The following is an 18,407-nucleotide window of genomic DNA, read 5'->3' as shown; positions in this document are numbered from 1 at the left end:
TAACAGGATCCTCAACATAGACTGCACTGAAGCCTCAGAACAATAAGCAAATGACAAACTGGGAATGTTCAACAATATAAAGAGAAGCCCATTCACCTCACAAAAGAAACTTTAGGGTAAATATTTGTAAGCTGTTCAATCTAGGAGACAAAATCATGCAATTAAAAATTTCGGTGCTCGAGTTATTACATATTAGAGTTAAAACACACTCATTTATCAGAACATTTGGTTCATCTCCAAGTTTCATGTCACACATTCACACAGGTAATGAACAGAGCAATGTGAGCGAATTAGTCTAAATATGAACGTAGAAGACACGGAGTGTCATACATCTTTGCCTCTCGACAAAATCCCTCCGATTCACGAAATCCCAAGCGTAGTCCCAGGAACAGAAGCTTCTGTAAGCTTTGTAACTCAAGCCCCCCTTTCTTCAAAGCATTGATTAGAGTGGACTTGCCTGCATTCTGAGCTCGAATGACCCACACGTTCCCTCGAGGACCAGCCAATTCCTCAATGAATGATGACAAGTTCCTCACATCCACATCCTGACAAGCACCAAGTAAACCCCACCTAGCTTAGGTGCCCCTCCGGCCCTAGCTCGATGCCTAACCTATCTATCTAATCAAGTTGGTGAAATTTGTGATGGGAAGAGATCAACCTTTGAACCCACAAGAACAAGCTTAGGCAACTTTCTACTGGCTCTAGGGCCATCCTTGACTCCTTCCAAGCCTTGAACGAGGACTCTGCTGCCCGCTTAGGAAATTAGCCATCAAAGTCAACACCATGAAGGTTGTAAATTTATTAGATTAGTGAGACAAAACATTTTAAATATAAAAATTAAAAATTTATTTAAGGAAAGTACAGAATGTATATAATTTTAAATTTATAAATATACAAAAATAAAACTCAAACCTAATATACTTTCAACATAAATATAACAAAATAATACTAACATAAATATTAAATATTTATTGATATAAAATCAAAGCATGAGCATTTATATTAATAATAAAAATAATTATGATTAAATTAAAATAAAAAAATATATTTATTCGTTGAAATACTTTAAAATAATAAAGTTTTTTATTTTTATCAAATTATACAAAAAAAAAACCACTCAAAAGTGCATAAAATGCTTGTATAAACTAAACAAATATAACATGCAACATAAAATCTTAAGATTGTAAGTAAAAAATAAGCATAGATGAGATTTTTTAATTTATCCTAACAAAATTATACATGTAAAGACATATATCATGGCAAACATGCTATCAACTTATAATTAATATCATAAAAAAGTCCTGGCATGCTAATATGAACTCACATTTTCTTCACAAGTAATCGATTTCCCTCGATTTTTCTTGGTATGAAAGGTAGCACATTATCTCTTGGTGGTGGGGAGCAGCAGGACCACTGGAAGAGATAGGGTTGAAGACTTGGTGGACATTTCTACTGCCAATACGAGAAAGTAATTGCAGAATTGGTATCAAGAAAAGCTATGCACTTGTTTGTTATGGAGGCATGAAGCAATTAATTGCTTCCAAAAACGGCTACTTCTACCAAACAAGCTTTGAACCGATTCCTACAGTAAAATCCAAAAAAAGGGGAAAATCTACGACCAAACATCAAGAATAGTGCAGGATGCCATCCATCTTCACTTATAAAAACCTTTATATTTTAAAGAGAATTCGATGGCTTATAAGGGAGAAAGGAAATTGCGTGAATTTCATATAACCACTCAACAATCTTGTTAAATGGAATTGACAGAAGGATATGATTGAAAAATCCTTTCATATATTGAAAACCTAATCGAAATCAAGAATAGATTGGGGGATCTAATATAGATTTTACCTATAGATTGGGGACTTCTCTTAGGTTTTCCCTTTATCTTAGTTTTCCCTCTTTTTATGTACTTGTAACATATGATTCGTATAAAAAGCCTTTCCTTCACTGAATGTGATATCTGTGGTCAACCGCCACAAATCTCGGAGACAGGTCTGAGAAACAAGTGGGGCAAACCTAACACCCAAAAAATGGCTTCCTCTCCTAGTACTTCCTAGGTGAATCTGTCTCTCTTTGTCTGTCTTTACTTACAAACATGTATTTTGTTAGCAAGTATATAAAAATTGTCATCCACCCACATACATGTAAATAGAAAGGAACATGATTTACCTTTTGTTTTTGTTTTTTGGGTTTGTTTGGAACTTGGAAGTGTTGTTTTCTTGAGCTGGGATTGAACGTATCTGTGTTTCTTCCTAAATATTATTGAAGTGAAAGAAAGATACTTTCTTTTTGTTCGGTTCCTTTGTTCTTTTATGAAATTATTCTTGTATGGTCAATTTGCTGCTGAGAGAAAGTGGGAAAATAAGAGAAATTAAATTCTGGGTATGTTGTGTTTTGGAATCTGCTGCCATAGAACGACATAAAGAGATGATCTTTACCAAGTTTTTGCTGTTCTGCATTGTTTTTTTTTTCCTTACATGGGAACAAGAAGACAGAGGGAGTTGGACGCTCCATCATTAGGCCCCTGTTTTATCAAGCAGAGTTTTTTTTTTTTTTTGCATGATCTGATATTGAGGTTTGTGATTTTTTATATTGAAACAGAGAAGTTGAATTTTAAAGCCATGGGTTTTGTGCGTAATATTTTCGTCGCAGTAGCTGATATGAAGATAGACCGATGGGAGACCTGGACTTGGGACATGTGAACTGGTTGGTGATAGAAAGAGTTCTGCCACCAAGCTGCATCTAGTCACCCTCAGGGATATCCTTGTAAAAAGTTTAGGATTAAGACCTTTTCTGTGAAATTTGTTATTGCATGAATCTATTAGTAATTGAAGTAAAGGTAGATCGTTTTTCGCAGCATGCAAGGAAGAACATGGATGATGAGATTCAGGGTGTTTGGAAGATGCATTTATTTTCTTTTCTTTTCTTTTCATTTTTTTTTACAAAGGATTTCCTGTATATTGTTCTTCAGTATTAATAAGATCCTTGTTCAGGAAATTCATGGTGACAAACTGACAATGGAGGCAAATAGTTGTTTTAGGAAATGGTTATATGTCATCAAGTATTAATATAAGAAGAAAAACTTGCTGTCTTGTTTTGGAAAAATGGCATATCTGTGACTTTTTATTTGAATGAAAATTTAGTTCATTATGTTGAATTTGTCCTGTTATTTTTGTTTGCAGGGTTGATGTTTCCTGCACTTATTCATACGATTACTCATCTGAAAGGTGGGATATTTGGAGTTCCACTCTTCCATAAGAGAGAAAGCCAGTTCTCCATCAGAACACCATGGGGCTTATCCTTCCCACCAGCTTATGTTGACACATACAGCCTGAGTAGACGCAGGAAAATCTATTCCCAAGAAAAAGGTAAGATCATAATTGCAGCTTCTTAATATGTATTGATACCAAAACGATAGGCATTTTAACTGAACAAATTTTGATATGAAATAAGAATACAAGGTATTAATGATCTTGATTCAGGGTGTGTTAGGTTGATTATTAGTTTTTAAAACTTCTTTGTCGGTTTAACATTTCAGGTTTTAGGTATCAAAGCATGGAAAAACCAGAAAGTGATGTGGCTATCATAGATTACTTGCAAGATGTGCCTCTTTCAGATTCATATGAAGCAGCCTTGGAAGCTCTTTCTTCTCTTATTAGACAGCAAAAACGTGGAGATCAAAAAACTATTGGTGGTAAATATGGAAAATTGGACAGGATGCGGATGTATCTTAAGGTAACAATATTATAATTCTTGCAATGTTTTGGAGATGCTCAAGTATTTATGTAGCCAAGGGCCTGCAAACTAGCTCTATATCTCTTCTGTGTTCAAGTTAATTCAAAAGTATTATGACTGCCCTTTTCCATTTGCTGTTGGATCAATAACGATGTATAATTCAACTTCTTTAATGATGTTATCTTTGACATGAAACTGATTGATACATTTGTGTCCTTTACCGTCAACTTATTTCCTGTTAGTAAGAACGAAGGTGGTTCTTAGAGGTTTTACTATGCCTCATCAGATTGAAACATTAGTTCCTATTGGTTTTTTTCTTTTCCAAAATGAAATTTCCTGAAATTGAATGGTTGGATGGTTGAATGGATTTTTCTCTGCAGATACTAGACTTGGAAGAGCGTGTGGCTGGGCTCAAAATTATCCATGTTGCTGGAACTAAAGGGAAGGTAATACCCATTTTAATATTTTTGCTTAACAAATCAACCAGGTTCAGACCACAATCCACTCCTCGAAATTTGACTTAACCTTACATCAAGCATTGTGATAAAATGCTAATGGCTGCTACTATATTGAATACAATTATGTTTTCTGAAAGGTAAGAGCTACTTTAGAATAGCTCACTAATTTGAGTTGTGTATAATTGTGAGGGTTAAAAGTAGGCTAGGTTGTATGACTTTAGTTTGAGGATGTCCTGCATGACATTAATATATATATATTCTTTGATTCAATATTACATTCGAGAATCATATTAAAACTTGTGATAATATTTTATCACACTCTTCTTTAACTCAATTTCATGTTCCTTTGATGGATCCACACTCCAGGGTTCAACATGCACATTCTGCGAGGCTATTTTAAGGGAATCTGGTTTCCGAACAGGCTTGTTTACTTCCCCTCACCTAATTGATGTTAGAGAAAGATTCCGGATAAATGGGTTAGTATTTGATTGAGCTCATCTTAGCTTTTATCCATTATGCTGCGCATTACTTGAGCAGACACGCACTCTCTTCCCCTTCCCACACTCCTTCACCTCCATTGAAACAAATCTGTCCATGGTTATAAATTTTACAACAACAATAGAAGCAGTTCTACATGAAACAGATCCCCTAATAGTAGAGTGCCAGAAAATCTAATGCTGTTATAAAAAAAGAAGATTTTTACATTTTTTACACATATAGCTATTTTAATTTATCTTAATGCATTTTTTATTTCGAAGTCATTTTCTTGGTTGATTTGAATGCTTCTATGAGTATCTTGTTTCATGTCTGACTTTTGATTAATTTTGCAGAGTGGACATATCTGAAGTTAAATTTTTATTGTATTTTTGGAATTGCTGGAATCAGTTGAAGGTACTAATCCTTTGCTTTCACTGATTCCCAAGAGCTATAAGCAGATTGTACAAGCTAGTTTTCTTTTGAGGTGCAATTTTTTGGATTATGAAGAGATCATTTTGCCTTTGAGTTATAGACCTTGAAACCACTTTGTTCTTTAATATCACTTCTTATGGACCTTTTCTGTGTCTGCATTATTGCCATAAGGTGAACTTTGGTCTTTAAACCACTTTTGTGTAACATTATTTTGTAATCAGTTTCCCATACGAGGCCAGACTTGTTCATGTGTTTAACAAATGAAGTCATTTTATGTGATTCTGAATAAATCTTCAAGCAGTACCCACCTTTCTATTTTAGTAATATCTTATTCTTATTGGTAACGTTTACTCATATGTAAAGATTATTGGCAATTTATTATCCCTCCTCTGTGGTAGTTATTTGTTGAGTATGAAGTGAAATTGTTTATCTTGACCTTTTTGGATAAAGTTTAACTCCAAACCAAACTTTCAATCTTCATGAAATTTTCCACCGAGCATGAGATTTTTCAAGCTTATTTCACTGAGTTAACTAGTAAGCTAGAACTAGTGTTTCCTATGCTTAGCTCAAGCAGTTGCCAAGCTTTTTGGTTCATTTTACAGCCTCCCTGACCTTCAAATTCAGGCATTTGAAGCATTCACCGTTTTAACTTTACCTTGCAGTGAAGGAGGAATTGGCAGGATTTTAGCACTCAGTAGATGTGTTGCTTGTGCCTGATTAACTCTTTGATGTTCTAAATGAAAGTGTCAGTAGAAACAGTCAAACACGTAATATCAGAAGGGAAGATAAGAGATGTTTTAACAGGACTACTTGAAACTGAATTTTGGCCTTGATTGTCAGGAGTCAGGTCCAAATTGGTGTGTTCAGTGATACTTCTTCATTTTTGTCACTTTTTGTCAGCACTTTAAATACTAACTATGCAATCGGATGCCTTGATCTGCTCCAAAACTTACAATCTATACATGGCAGTTACTTGATTCTTTAAATTTGACTTTTCAGGAACATGAAACTGAGGATCTCCCAATGCCCCCACTATTTCAGTTCTTGACTGTGTTGGCATTCAAAATATTTGTCTGTGAACAGGTCAGCTACATTATCTGAATTTCTGTTGGAGCTTATTTAGATGATCGGCCTGGCATTTGCAATGAGTGGTTTATCTCTAACTTTTTTATTTGCATATGTTTGTTCACTTGCCCGAATGAACCAAGGCGATATGCTAAAAATTAAAGGAATATATATTATATTATATAAATCTAAAATATATATCTTTCCAATTAAGATTAGATCATTAGAAAATCAAAAGAAAATATAAAATGCCATAACATAGTCATATAACATTATATTTTTCACCCTTAAAACAAAATAAGATAATTTAAAGTAGTAAGTAGCCCAATAGATTAAAAAGCAAAATTAAATATCATCATCATTATTTATTAATCTTCAAAGACATCTCCATCCATGCTTTCCGCTCCTTCACTTGAATCCTCTATATCCTCCATTTCATGATTATAATCGAAATCCTTATCTCTCAAACTATATTCCACTTGTTTAGAAAAAATTAAAGTATTAGTTGTACAGATGTGTTGTTCTTTGACTCCCATTGCTGAAAAAAGAAAATGTGGTTAGTGTTTCTCTTCTAAGTGTCCTTCATTGTCTGTTTGTTTCCCACTTTAATGAATTTTTTTATAATTTTTTTACCCTAATCTTTGTTTTTTAGAAAAATACTCTTTAAGTTGTTTCTTGTGGTAAAAAAAAAAAAAGACAAATAGGTCAAAGCATAAATCATTTTTAAAAAAAAGAAAAATCCAACAAAAAAGAAAGAACTTCAAGCAAGCGCTAGCCTTAGCCCCTTGCACTCACTCACAAGGCGCTCGCCTCATTGAAATCCACCGCCCGAGGCTAATAAAGGTGCTAGGGCCCTGCCTCACCTGGAGCTCCTCAGCGCCTCTTGACAACATTGCTCCACAGTGATTTGTATCCTTGCATTCATGGAAAATCCCAAAAACACTATTTACCTTAGCTCATGATATTGCATTTGGACACCTATATGGCTCCCAATACTTAATTTCATTTGCAAAGATTTCAGCCATAGTCATTTTTCCTTTGAAATTTAATGGTGGGGCAGACAGAACATTATCCAATTACCTTGGATCGATACATTATTTACAGAGCAGAAGTGCTTGCCATGTCCAATGGATATCTGTTCTTGTTTCACTGATTTACTATTTATCTTAGAACCTCTAGAGCCTCAAGCAATCCCCTGGGTGCCCTTTAACTGGTGTTTCCCCCCGTTTTGTTTATATATATATATATATATAGGAGGCTACCTTGTTGCTGATTTAGCTATCTATCTGTATTTTTATCATCTTGTTCAAGTGTTTCATCATCTTCTCCCTCACACAACCATTTGTGGTGTGTGTGAATGGACATTTTTGTGTTCTGCTTAGCTGCAAATTATGCATGTGAAATGCATGTCTCTTTCATGGTCTCTGCTAGTCAGTGCTGTTGCTGCACTTGTACTGTAAAAAATCTCATTTTGCTGATCGTAAATCTAGTGAAAGAATCCATTTTGACTGTTAAATCTGTTGCATCTTTATTGAGTTATTGTACATTTTCCAACAATGATTATACCCAAGTTATAGTTGTTCCTGTTTCTGTAAACATTCTCTTCAGTCATTGCCATTATGTTGTAGATGTGTGTCCTTGATACATTGCTAGTCTTGAATTTTATGTGAAATCTTTTGAGCTACATGACTGCATCTATATGTTGATGTGGTCTTTTGTAACAGTCTGTCTTTTGTATCAAATTGTTTTTGTTTATATCTAAGCCCACGCAAACAGTTAATCTTTATTGCTTCTGAGTTAATGATTCTGTTTTTCTTTTCCTTATTTGCAGGTAGATGTTTCTATCATTGAAGTTGGTCTCGGTGGAAGAAACGATTCAACAAATGTGGTATTTATCTTTCCCCAGAATCATCTAATAATAATAATAATAATAATAAATAATAATAATTATTATTATTATTATTATTATGGAGTGCTTCAAAAATTTAGAACTCTGATGGAAAAGGAAAATGCTGTTCATTAGTTTAGCAGTTTATTGGAGGATTCTAAGATAAAAGAAATAATGAAGTTAATGATAATACAAATTTTCTTGGTGATGAAATTTCGTTGATAAATTCTTGTAGATTGAAAAGCCTGTTGTCTGTGGAATTACTTCTCTGGGAATGGATCATACAGAAACATTGGGTATACCATTTTCTGAACCTATCATTCTCAGCAAGTTTTCTTGCATTTATTTTTAGTCTGCAGATACAAATTTTTGTTAGCTTGCATAATTGTTGTTTTTGTTTGCTGGAATCAGACTTCGCTAACATGGAAGAAACTTTCTGCGTTTTTTGTTTTGTTTTGCCAAGAGTTCTATGCATTCTAAGTTTAATGCTTGGTACAGAAAGAAACATTGAATTCTTAAACCTCATACTGTGCTATTGTGCAGGCAACACCATTGGACAGATTGCTTCACACAAGGCTGGAGTTTTCAAGGTATAAAACTTATACGTAAGCAGTTAAAACTAGCACAATTTTCATTCTCTCAGCCATTCAGTTATTTATAGCAATATTTCTGTTTTGATTATTCTAATTGGCAGTATTCATTTTCAAGTATTTTCTGAATTGGATTCATGTCTTCCCTGCTCCTGAAGCATCAAATTCCTGCCTTTACGGTGCTGCAAGTTTCTGAAGCAATGGATGTTCTTCAGGAGAATGCTCGAGAACTGATGGTAACCATTGTTCTGAGTTTGTTACTGTCAAATTCTCTTTTTTCTTCCTGCTTTTTGTAAACTATCTGCTGGTGAAATTAGTTTTTTTCACATAAATAGGATTTTCATGCAAAAGCATCCCTGTCTGATCCATGTCTTATCCAATATAACTGTTGTTGATTACTTTTGATAAATGCATGTTCTATCCAAGACTATTATTCTCAAATTTTCTTACATCTGCATAAATCTTGAATGGATAGAGAGGATAGGTTAAAATTGGAACAAGAAATCAAATTTTACTGTATTTCATGAAAAGATTTTCTTTAGTGAACTGATGCAGGGCAGGTTCAGGGAAAGTTCTAGATGATTGTTTTTAGCTATGGAATTTAGTGAGTTCCAGGTATAAAAATTGAACACGGATCTGAATGTAAAATAAGAGAATAACAAGGTGAAAACTTGCAACCTCGCATTAGTAGATTCAAAACATGGATCTGAACGTAAAATAAGAGAAAAACAAGGTGAAAACTGGCAGTCTCACATTAGTAGATTCAAGGAATTACTCCCTGAATGAAAAACTTATCATCTTACCTGGGATTCTTAGGACTCTCACTAAGGTTGATTTCATCACACAGTCACACTTGCTGGAGTTTCTCTCAAATATTGCCATTGAGCTTATTGAAAGATTACATATATAAAGAGTTCCTGGTAGTCCTGGTAAGGACTTGGCTTGCTGAATAAGGATATATTACTTCTATTTTATACTTTGAAAACTACTAAAATAGACATCTAGACCTGTAAAATTTGTGCAAATCTGAAAATTACAGAGATACCCCTGAAAAATCTGAGAATTTCAGAGTTGACCATGAGTTGTAAAATCAAATAAAATCACATATGCTTATTTATGATTTCCTATCCTTGTATCTGTGATCTTCATTCTTCCACAATCATGTTTAAAGATTAATTATTGAAGCTTCAAAAGCTTGTATCCTTGCTTGAGCACATGCCTAGGGAGATTCATGAATTGCCAGTGGCGTTGCTGATCTATATTTTCTTTCTGATTGCAGGTCCCCCTGAAAGTAGTGGAACCCCTTGATTCAAAAGCATTGAATGGACTAAAGCTTAGTTTGTCTGGTGATCATCAGTTCTCTAATGCTGGTCTTGCTGTTTCCCTTTGTAAAAGTTGGCTTCAAAGAACAGGAAATTGGGAGAAGCTATTCCATAAAGTTAGTTTTACCAACCCTTCATCACACTGCTATGTATTACATAAAATCATGTATCAATCTAGTGTCGGACTTTTAAACTCATGGATACTGTTCTTTTTTATGGACTGAACCATGTTAAGTTCTGATAATAACAATACACAAATAGATGCATGTGAGTGACTGTGTGTGTGCATGCGTGCATCCTTGTGAGTGTCTGTAATCTATATGTATGTGTACGTATTCTAAGCCAAATGGTCATTCATGTATCTTTTAGTCCCATATCTATCTTCTTTTTGGAAGATTTGAATGGGATACTCTTTCTCTGTTTCTCCTTTTGAATCCATTGATTTGTTAATTGCCAGTATCTAAGGATATGATAAATGCTAGCCGTCCTCTAAATTCAGCATTTGGTTGTTTCACCAGTAGTTAGTTGACTGACCAGTTTTGTGGACTGTTGACAGGATAACAGGGAAGCTAATTTGCCGGGGGCATTTCTTAGAGGTCTTTCTACAGCACATATTTCTGGGAGGGCTCAAATTGTTCATGATTCTTCTTCTTCAAGCTCCCATGTATCATCAGAAGTAGCTGAAACTTCAGGCGATCTCATTTTTTACTTGGATGGAGCTCACAGTCCAGAGAGTATAGAGGCATGCGCCAAATGGTTTTCTGTTGCCGTTAAAGGAAACAACCATTCACCATCATTGGTTTTGTCTTCTTCACACAACATTGAAAATATAAACGTAGTGTGGAAAAATGGTCATATGCAGCATGAGAAATGCAACATTCAAGAATTCAATAAAATATCAAAGAAGGTAATATTTATGATAACCAACTGGATTAGTTTGGGAGCTTGTTGTACTGATCTGTTTTCTGGCTGCTTATTTAATTCCACCATTGTTCATTTATTTTGCTTACTGATAAGTTGTTTAGACTGTTCATTCTGGTTTCATTTATTAGCTTCTCACTTATCAATACTCTTACCTTCATGTAGATTCTTTTATTTAATTGCATGGAGGTCAGAGATCCTCAGATTTTGCTTCCACGGCTTGTGAGTACATGTGCTTCTTCAGGTATTGCTGCTGTAATCTATTTATCTGTTCAATCAAGAGCTAATTATATTGGACTTTTGCTTAAACTCGTCAATCTCTCTCCACACACGCGTGTGTGTTCACTTGCATGTGTGTGACTTTGCTAAAAGAATGAGTAAGGCTTTGTCCATTTTCATCTTAGTTTAACACAATCTTGGCTTATGACAACCATTAGGAACAGGTGTACTGTTTTATCAGGTTGCTCTGTTGGTATTGTTTTATGTATTGTCTCCCTAAGCTCGCCCATCTCAAATTATGCTGGATTTTCTTTTTATGCTACTTAAATTGATTCCTGTTGCTGTCTGTGGCTGCATTGTTTTGTTGTGGTGGTTAAGCCATAACACCTATTACATGGCAAGTCATGAAAATCAATGCTCTCTCATATACTTATTTCTAGCAAAAAGAATCATCTCTTGTTTTTTTTTTTAAAAAAAATAGAATTAATTGAAAAATGCACAAGAGATTGGGTGGGTTTCCCCCAAAGTACCAAAAGTCTGGTAATTTACACGGTTTGTGCTTGAGAATGACAATTCAAAAAATCTTTAGCTGATTTATGATGCCAATTTCAGTTATATATCAATTCTCTAAACAAACAATTGAGATTCAACATGCTTCTTTGGTGATAAGAAAAGGCCCTTCTTTCAATTGTTGTCCAAGCACATCTAATGGGAATCAGGTTTTCTTTTCTGAGGAATTATGCCTACAAACAAAATGCTCCATCTTTATTCTTCATCTTACTTCTGAACATTAATTATCTGCATATTTGTAAACACTCAAGAGCACTGATGTATTCAAGATGATTTGTGTCTTTGTCAGGTACTTTCTTCTCAAAGGCCATTTTTGTTCCAAGTATCTCAACATATAACAAGGTTACTTCTGGTACTTCAGTCATTCCTTCAGATATCTCTAGCAAGGACTTGTCATGGCAATTCAGCCTGCAGAGACTCTGGGAGAGGATTGTCCACGGGATAGGTACTTTTATTTGGCTTTCTGAATGCTTATATCTTTTATTATTATTATTATTATTGTTTTGCATATTTGACTTCCTCTTCCATTAATAAATGCCAGAAAATGATGACCGAAGAGGTTGGTTTTCCATAAAATAGCAAACAAGCCACACTATGCAAAGAGTGCAGCTTAAACTGGCTACTGTATTGTCTCCTTTTCTTTTCCCTCTGTATTATAGGAATATAGAAGGAAAATCAAGAAAGAAAAAGCGTATGTGAGGAGTGAACTGAGGGAGCTACATTCATAGCAGCAGTATGAACTCTCACAGTATAGTGGCCCTGGATTTGATGCATCATTATTCTTTTTAACCGTAATATAAATTTACCCACTTTTGCTGTTTAACCAATCAAGCATCATTGCAAGTGAAACCAGGGCCATAGTCTCCATCGCTTATAGGTCCAATGGAAAGCCTATGTGCTTCCTCCTACTCTTCTAGACTATGTCTACCTGACTCCGTATCCCTGAATATAGTTTTGCATGTTCTTCCTGCTTAGGCCATTCAAATCATAACATGCTAATGATTGTTGTTTGTCGACTGAACCACTTTTGGTGTCTTTGCACTTTGTAATAGGCAGAACCTTAAGTTTTTTTCTTTTTCGTTTTTATTTGCCTGCAGATACAGATTTACTTGAAAAGAGTACCAAGATGGATGGTGCAGAGACCTCACCACTTCGTGAATTTCTTTACGAGGATGCTTCTAATTGCAGTCCTTCAAATGGTTATTTGGCTTGCAGCGCTGTAATTCCTTCATTGCCCTTGACAATAAAATGGTTGAGGGATTGTGTTAGAGAGAATCCTTCCCTACGACTTCAGGTAAGAATTCTTTCTTAGATGGTTGCATTTCGTTACCTAAAAATGTGCACAGTGAAAATACTGTTACCACTTGGATATTGGAATTGAGTTACAATTTTTGTTCTTCAAGGACAGGGACCAAGGCCAGATACATATGACAGGTTCCCAAAGTTTCCTTTCAAAATTCCTTCCCTTTCACCAATTTGATAAAAAAAAATATTTTGTGACCTATTGTTTGGATCACCAGAACCGAGTGAATTTCTTCTACCCTTTTCCTTAGTGTTTTTATTAAAAAATAAAAAAATTCAGGAAACAAGTGGGATGCAGATGTCTTCACTTGTGTCATGAATGGCTTTAAAAAAAAATCAGTTATGCCTGCCTTATCTCAAGCAACCCATCTCTGAAAGAGATAAATATTATTGCAAGTGCGTTGATTGTCAATATTGACAGTAGTGCTAACCAGGATGCCATATGCTTGTATTGGTGCATTAACAGGTTCTTGTCACTGGATCATTGCATCTGGTTGGAGATGTACTCAAGGTGATAAGGAGATGACGTAAATTAGAAGAGGCGCCAGTTGGGATTGTCCTAAATGTTATTTACTATTCTTCAACGTTGATTTTCGTCCACATTTTTAAAGGCAGCCAAGGTATATCATACAATCCAATAATGCGTCTTCATTCAAGTTCAAGTGGGTGGCATAATTATATATATTTTTTTGCAAGTAACACTTTGTATCATTATTATCGTTTACAAAAACTCATGTATTGGAATATGCAAAAGGCTTCCATATGTCTGGTTTTGTCTTCTGAATCAATAAATTTATGTTTGGAGATTTAAGAGCGTGCTTAGATATTATACTTTGTTGTAATTACTCTTTCATGCTATACCCTGGGGATCGGAGGAACAACTTCTGTTTTTTTTTTTTTTTCCCGCGGCCCAAGTGAGGCTCAATTTTTAGGTTACACAATGGGGTAACCTTCTCCTGTTCCTAAATCTCCATCCGTTTTAAACCTTGGACCTTCATGTAAAAACCTCAAATCTTAACCGCCGAGGCATCTTTGAAAGTAAATGTTGATGCTAAGTGAATGGTTTGTTTGTGAAATCTCCATCCATTTTTTGACCGTGGACTTTCCAGTATACTTTCAGTAGAAACCTCAAATCTTAACTACAGAGGCGCTGGAGACGTCTTTGAAAGTTAATGCTGATCTTGTGTGAGTGGTTTGTTTGTGAGGTGATATTAGTTGCAATGGAAGCCTTAACTTTTCATTAAGAGATGGCACTTCTTTATGGCTTCTGTTTGAAAGTTTCTATGCTGGCATTGTGCCATAACAAGAGTTTTAGAATTGTGGTCGTGTAATGCTGTTAAGCTTGCTTGGACAAAGGGAGGAGCTGTTTAAATTAGATTTCAAATGAAGGTTTCGAAACCTAGGATGCTGGTTTGTTCAACACCTTTTGTGCTTTTAGTTTCTGTAAATGTTTCACCAATCATCACAAATAGGCAAGGACTGATCAAATTAGTTGACGACTCGCTATTACGGTGTTGGTGTGGTGCCCTTCATAGAAATTGGAAAATCATTGAGGATGGTCCCCATATGATGGTGATAATCAGAAGATGAAGCTGAAAGCTTCATGAAAATCTCTCACTTTTGAGCCCTTTGCCTGTTATCATCCATGTGACCCGCAAGCTAATTTTAGAAGTTGCTAAGCTTTATAAAGCAGAATTATCCAACAGTCCTGTGCCATGTTAGAAAGAAGATAAGCTTTCATCTGTGATCCACTAGCCCGTTTACATCCCCTTTGCTTTTCTTGCTTGGAAAGTGGTTGCTTTCTTTAGGTGTTCTACTTAGCCAATGATTCAAGGTATGACTTGGAAACATCCACTGTTAAGATAATTAGAGCAGCATTATGATTGTATTAGGCACTCACATTATCTAAAACATATGGAAATCCTTCTAAAGAACTCGATGTAAAGTTCCATGTCTCCATGATGCAATTGGTTCAGCTAATGGTTTTCAGATAAAGACGATGATGCACATGTCACGCACCTCTATTGAGGGGTTGCCATTGCTGATCCACTACGGAGGTCGGGCTCCACTGGTTCGTGGTAGTGGTTTTGAGTCAGTGTTTACCCTTCGAGTGTCTGCAAATTTAAGGAAGTACACTGAGAAGAAATCTGGTTAAAAGGTGCTCATCTCTCCTGAATTATTATTATTATTATTATTATTATTATTATTATTATTATTATTATTCGGTGGAGGCATAGATAATTCTTGAACAAAAAGTGAAGTGTAATTAATTCGAAACGAATTTGAGTTTTTCTATTAAATCTTCTTAGGTTTATATCCATCTTTTCCTAACAGACATGTGCTTGTCAAATGTTGGGATGACTGGATTTCAAACTCAAATTTATTAAATAATATTTGATTATTGTTTCAAGATTAAAATAAAAAGATGAAGATAGTTAAAATAGAAGAAACATGTTTTTTTTTCAAAAAAAATTGATAGAAATTATAAACATATTTATTTTATGTTTGTTTATGTGTTTTTAAATAAATATTTTTTTTATCATGTATTTATTTTTTGTATGGCCATAAATTAAATGTAACCTTAAAAATAAGATATTGAATTTTTTATTTGATAACTATTTGTATTTTAGTGTATGTTTGGTATAGTGCTACAAGATACTTTACAAAAATATTTTTTAATAAATAAAAAAATATATTAAAATATTATTATTTTTAAAATTCAATATCAGCACATCAAAATCATTAAAAAATATTTTAAAAAAATTAATTTAAAATTTTTTCAAGTAAATTTTTTTAAAAACACTTTAAAAAATAAATTATAATGAAAAAACAGATATTTAGTTATCCGTCCACGAGGTGATCTTTTAACCAAAAATTTCCTCAACGAAAACATCATCTAAGATGTAAATGATGTTGTCAAGATTCGAGTAGAAAAATTCAGTATTCTTGTATGAATATTATCTAATAATACCTTCATTATTAAAAAATATAAATATTTGGAAAACACACCAAACTGCATAGGTAGAAAAAAAAAAGAAATATACATGTCATACAAGTGTAATTAAGATCGAATGTTGCATCCTTGAATAGGGTGATTAGATGAGTATATAATTGTTAATTTTAAAATTCGTAAAATTAATAAAAAAATAAAAAAATAAAAAAATGAATGTTGCATTTATTGCGATGATCCATAGCATTTATCACAATGCTGCTGGTATCAAAACATAGCCCACCGGAGATGCTAGCTCTCTTGGTGTCATGTCCCAATCATCACGACAATCTCCCTTTAAAACAAGTGCCAGGAAACAAAACAAGAATGTTAATGCCACGAAGAACCAAGTACAAAAATATATTTTTAAATACCACACCAGCTTGCTGACTCGTGCTCCAATGGCAACGCAAAACTTTATTCCACCGGCTATTCATCTCTGTGTTGATTGAAATTATATTTTTTTAAAATAAAATAAAAATTATTTTGATATATTTATAAATAAAAAAAATTTCAAATCATAACCGCTATTACAATCTCAAACAGAACCGAATATAATAGTGAATGGTCTAAACCTGTCAACATTGTGGGATGGTTGAGGCTGTGTTTTGGCATGCGACGAGTGGTGATGGGTTAGTTTGAGTTCTTAGAGCGTGTTTGGCAGTGTGGTTGCGGGTGCTTTTCAAATAACTTTTCGTGCCAAAATGCATGCCAACGATGTTTTTTCATTTTTTAAAAATCATTTTTGACATCAGCACATCAAAACGATCCAAAACGTACAAATCATATTAAATTTTAACAAAAACAAAAAAAAATTCAAATTTTTTAGGGACGCAACCGCAGCCGCGTTCCCAAACGGTGCCTTAGTTCTTAATGGTTAATGGTTCATACTTTTTTGGTTGCTTGGCATGAGCCGGTCCGAATTTGAGTCGAGTTTTATGATAAAAAACCTAGTTTCAAGAATATCTATTACATTTACGAACAAGCTATCAGATTTGTTTGCAAATGAGATCAAACTTGTAAACAAACATAGCACTATAAGAAGGTATGTGATATTTTTGTGAAGACAGAAAACTATGATTGAAAGTTGGAATACTATCTTATTAAAAAAAAAATGGTAAAATTAAGAAAAAAGCCTGCCACCTCCCCTCTCTTTCTGTGTGGTAATACGTTAATCGTGCTTTACCAAAAATATTGGATGATTCATTGGCGAGGTTATTACGAAAATAAATATTATTTATTTTTGTTATATATTGACCAGAAAAAAGAAAGGCTTATTCAAGATAGTCTTTCTTTTTCTATCGATCCTATAATCCTGCCAATGCTTGATAAAGCTTGGAATCTTGTTTTAAGAAAAGTTATGCTCAATCATTTTTATTTGTTTTCTTATGGCCACTGTAAAAAAAAGTAAGAGGACTATTTTCTCCAATTACAATTTATCATGGACCGCTATCATATCCCGCGTGCTAGCATACCAAGCAGCTAGTTTATTTCTTGCGCTATGTTATTGTTTTAATTAATTTTTTAAATTTATTTTAAAAAAGTAGATTATATTTCACTTATTATATCCGGCTGAAGATCTAGCCATTTATGTGTTGTTGAAAGATCATGAGGATGCTTTTTTGAATTGAAAATACATTTATCAATCCATTTTCACTCAAAATAACCTAATAAATACTATAAAAATCTTTATAAATCATCTATTAATTTCAAAATACTTCAAAATCATTAAAGAAAACCAAAATCAATTGAACCTGAAAAATCAAAACGGGACTCGATTTTTTTTTAGACATGTTTACTGGAAAAACTCACTCGAACTTTCATCATCGAATTAAATTCATTGATACCAAATTTGATCATTTTTACTATTGATATCGAGACAACCAATCATTTTCTCTTTTTTTTTTATTATTTTTTGACAATTTTTTCTCGCATCTTTTTAATTTAGTGATAAAAAATAAATAAATTTTTAGATAAAAATAAAACTTATCATGTATTTAAGGTGAAACATGTATTTTCTTTAATTCTAAGTTTAATTTCATATAATTAAACTATAAAATAATTACATAGGAGGTTTTAAAACCATTTTAGTTTTTGTTAATTACTTAAACAACTTTAAAGTATAAGTTATTAAACCTTGCATGCCTCTTATATTGATTTATAGTTTAATTTAAATTATTATTATTTTTATATTAATTTGGTTAAATTTATGCGACCTGACATGTCAATTTACGATTTTATTAATCTAACTATGTTAATTTTAATAATTTTTTTAAAATTATTTTATCTAAAATAATATTTTTTTAAAATTTTCCTGACAATCTAAGCCTTCATTTCAGCAAATATTAAGCCGAGTTTAAAAATTATATTTTAAATAGTTAATATGAATTTATTTTATCTTTTAGGTTTGAATTTTAAAATCAATATCTAATAAAA

General features: G+C 33.5%; 1 protein-coding gene across 3 annotated transcripts; it reads left to right on the top strand.

Annotated features, from left to right (window-relative positions):
* The first annotated feature begins 1,902 nt into the window (after positions 1-1,902).
* LOC133677412 (folylpolyglutamate synthase-like) lies at positions 1,903-13,793 on the top strand. 3 transcript variants are annotated; one of them, XM_062099466.1, is made up of 18 exons: positions 1,909-2,060; positions 2,605-2,709; positions 3,186-3,371; positions 3,542-3,738; positions 4,119-4,184; positions 4,563-4,672; positions 5,027-5,087; positions 6,105-6,188; positions 8,002-8,058; positions 8,294-8,354; positions 8,602-8,648; positions 8,807-8,884; positions 9,928-10,086; positions 10,527-10,877; positions 11,057-11,135; positions 11,970-12,125; positions 12,778-12,974; positions 13,449-13,793. In XM_062099466.1, exons 3-18 carry the CDS (start codon positions 3,191-3,193, stop codon positions 13,506-13,508), a joined length of 1,944 nt encoding a protein of 647 aa, XP_061955450.1. In that variant the 5' UTR covers positions 1,909-2,060; positions 2,605-2,709; positions 3,186-3,190; the 3' UTR covers positions 13,509-13,793. The 3 variants fall into 3 exon arrangements, with proteins under 3 accessions (XP_061955451.1, XP_061955449.1, XP_061955450.1); XM_062099467.1 differs by lacking the exon at positions 2,605-2,709 and having other exon boundaries at positions 1,903-2,060; positions 12,042-12,125; XM_062099465.1 differs by lacking the exon at positions 2,605-2,709 and having other exon boundaries at positions 1,903-2,060.
* Positions 13,794-18,407: the final 4,614 nt, after the last annotated feature.

The sequence above is a fragment of the Populus nigra genome, chromosome 17 (assembly GCF_951802175.1).
Source record: "Populus nigra chromosome 17, ddPopNigr1.1, whole genome shotgun sequence".
In the NCBI taxonomy this organism is placed as follows: domain Eukaryota; kingdom Viridiplantae; phylum Streptophyta; class Magnoliopsida; order Malpighiales; family Salicaceae; genus Populus; species Populus nigra.
This window is presented reverse-complemented; position numbering and strand designations above follow the sequence as displayed.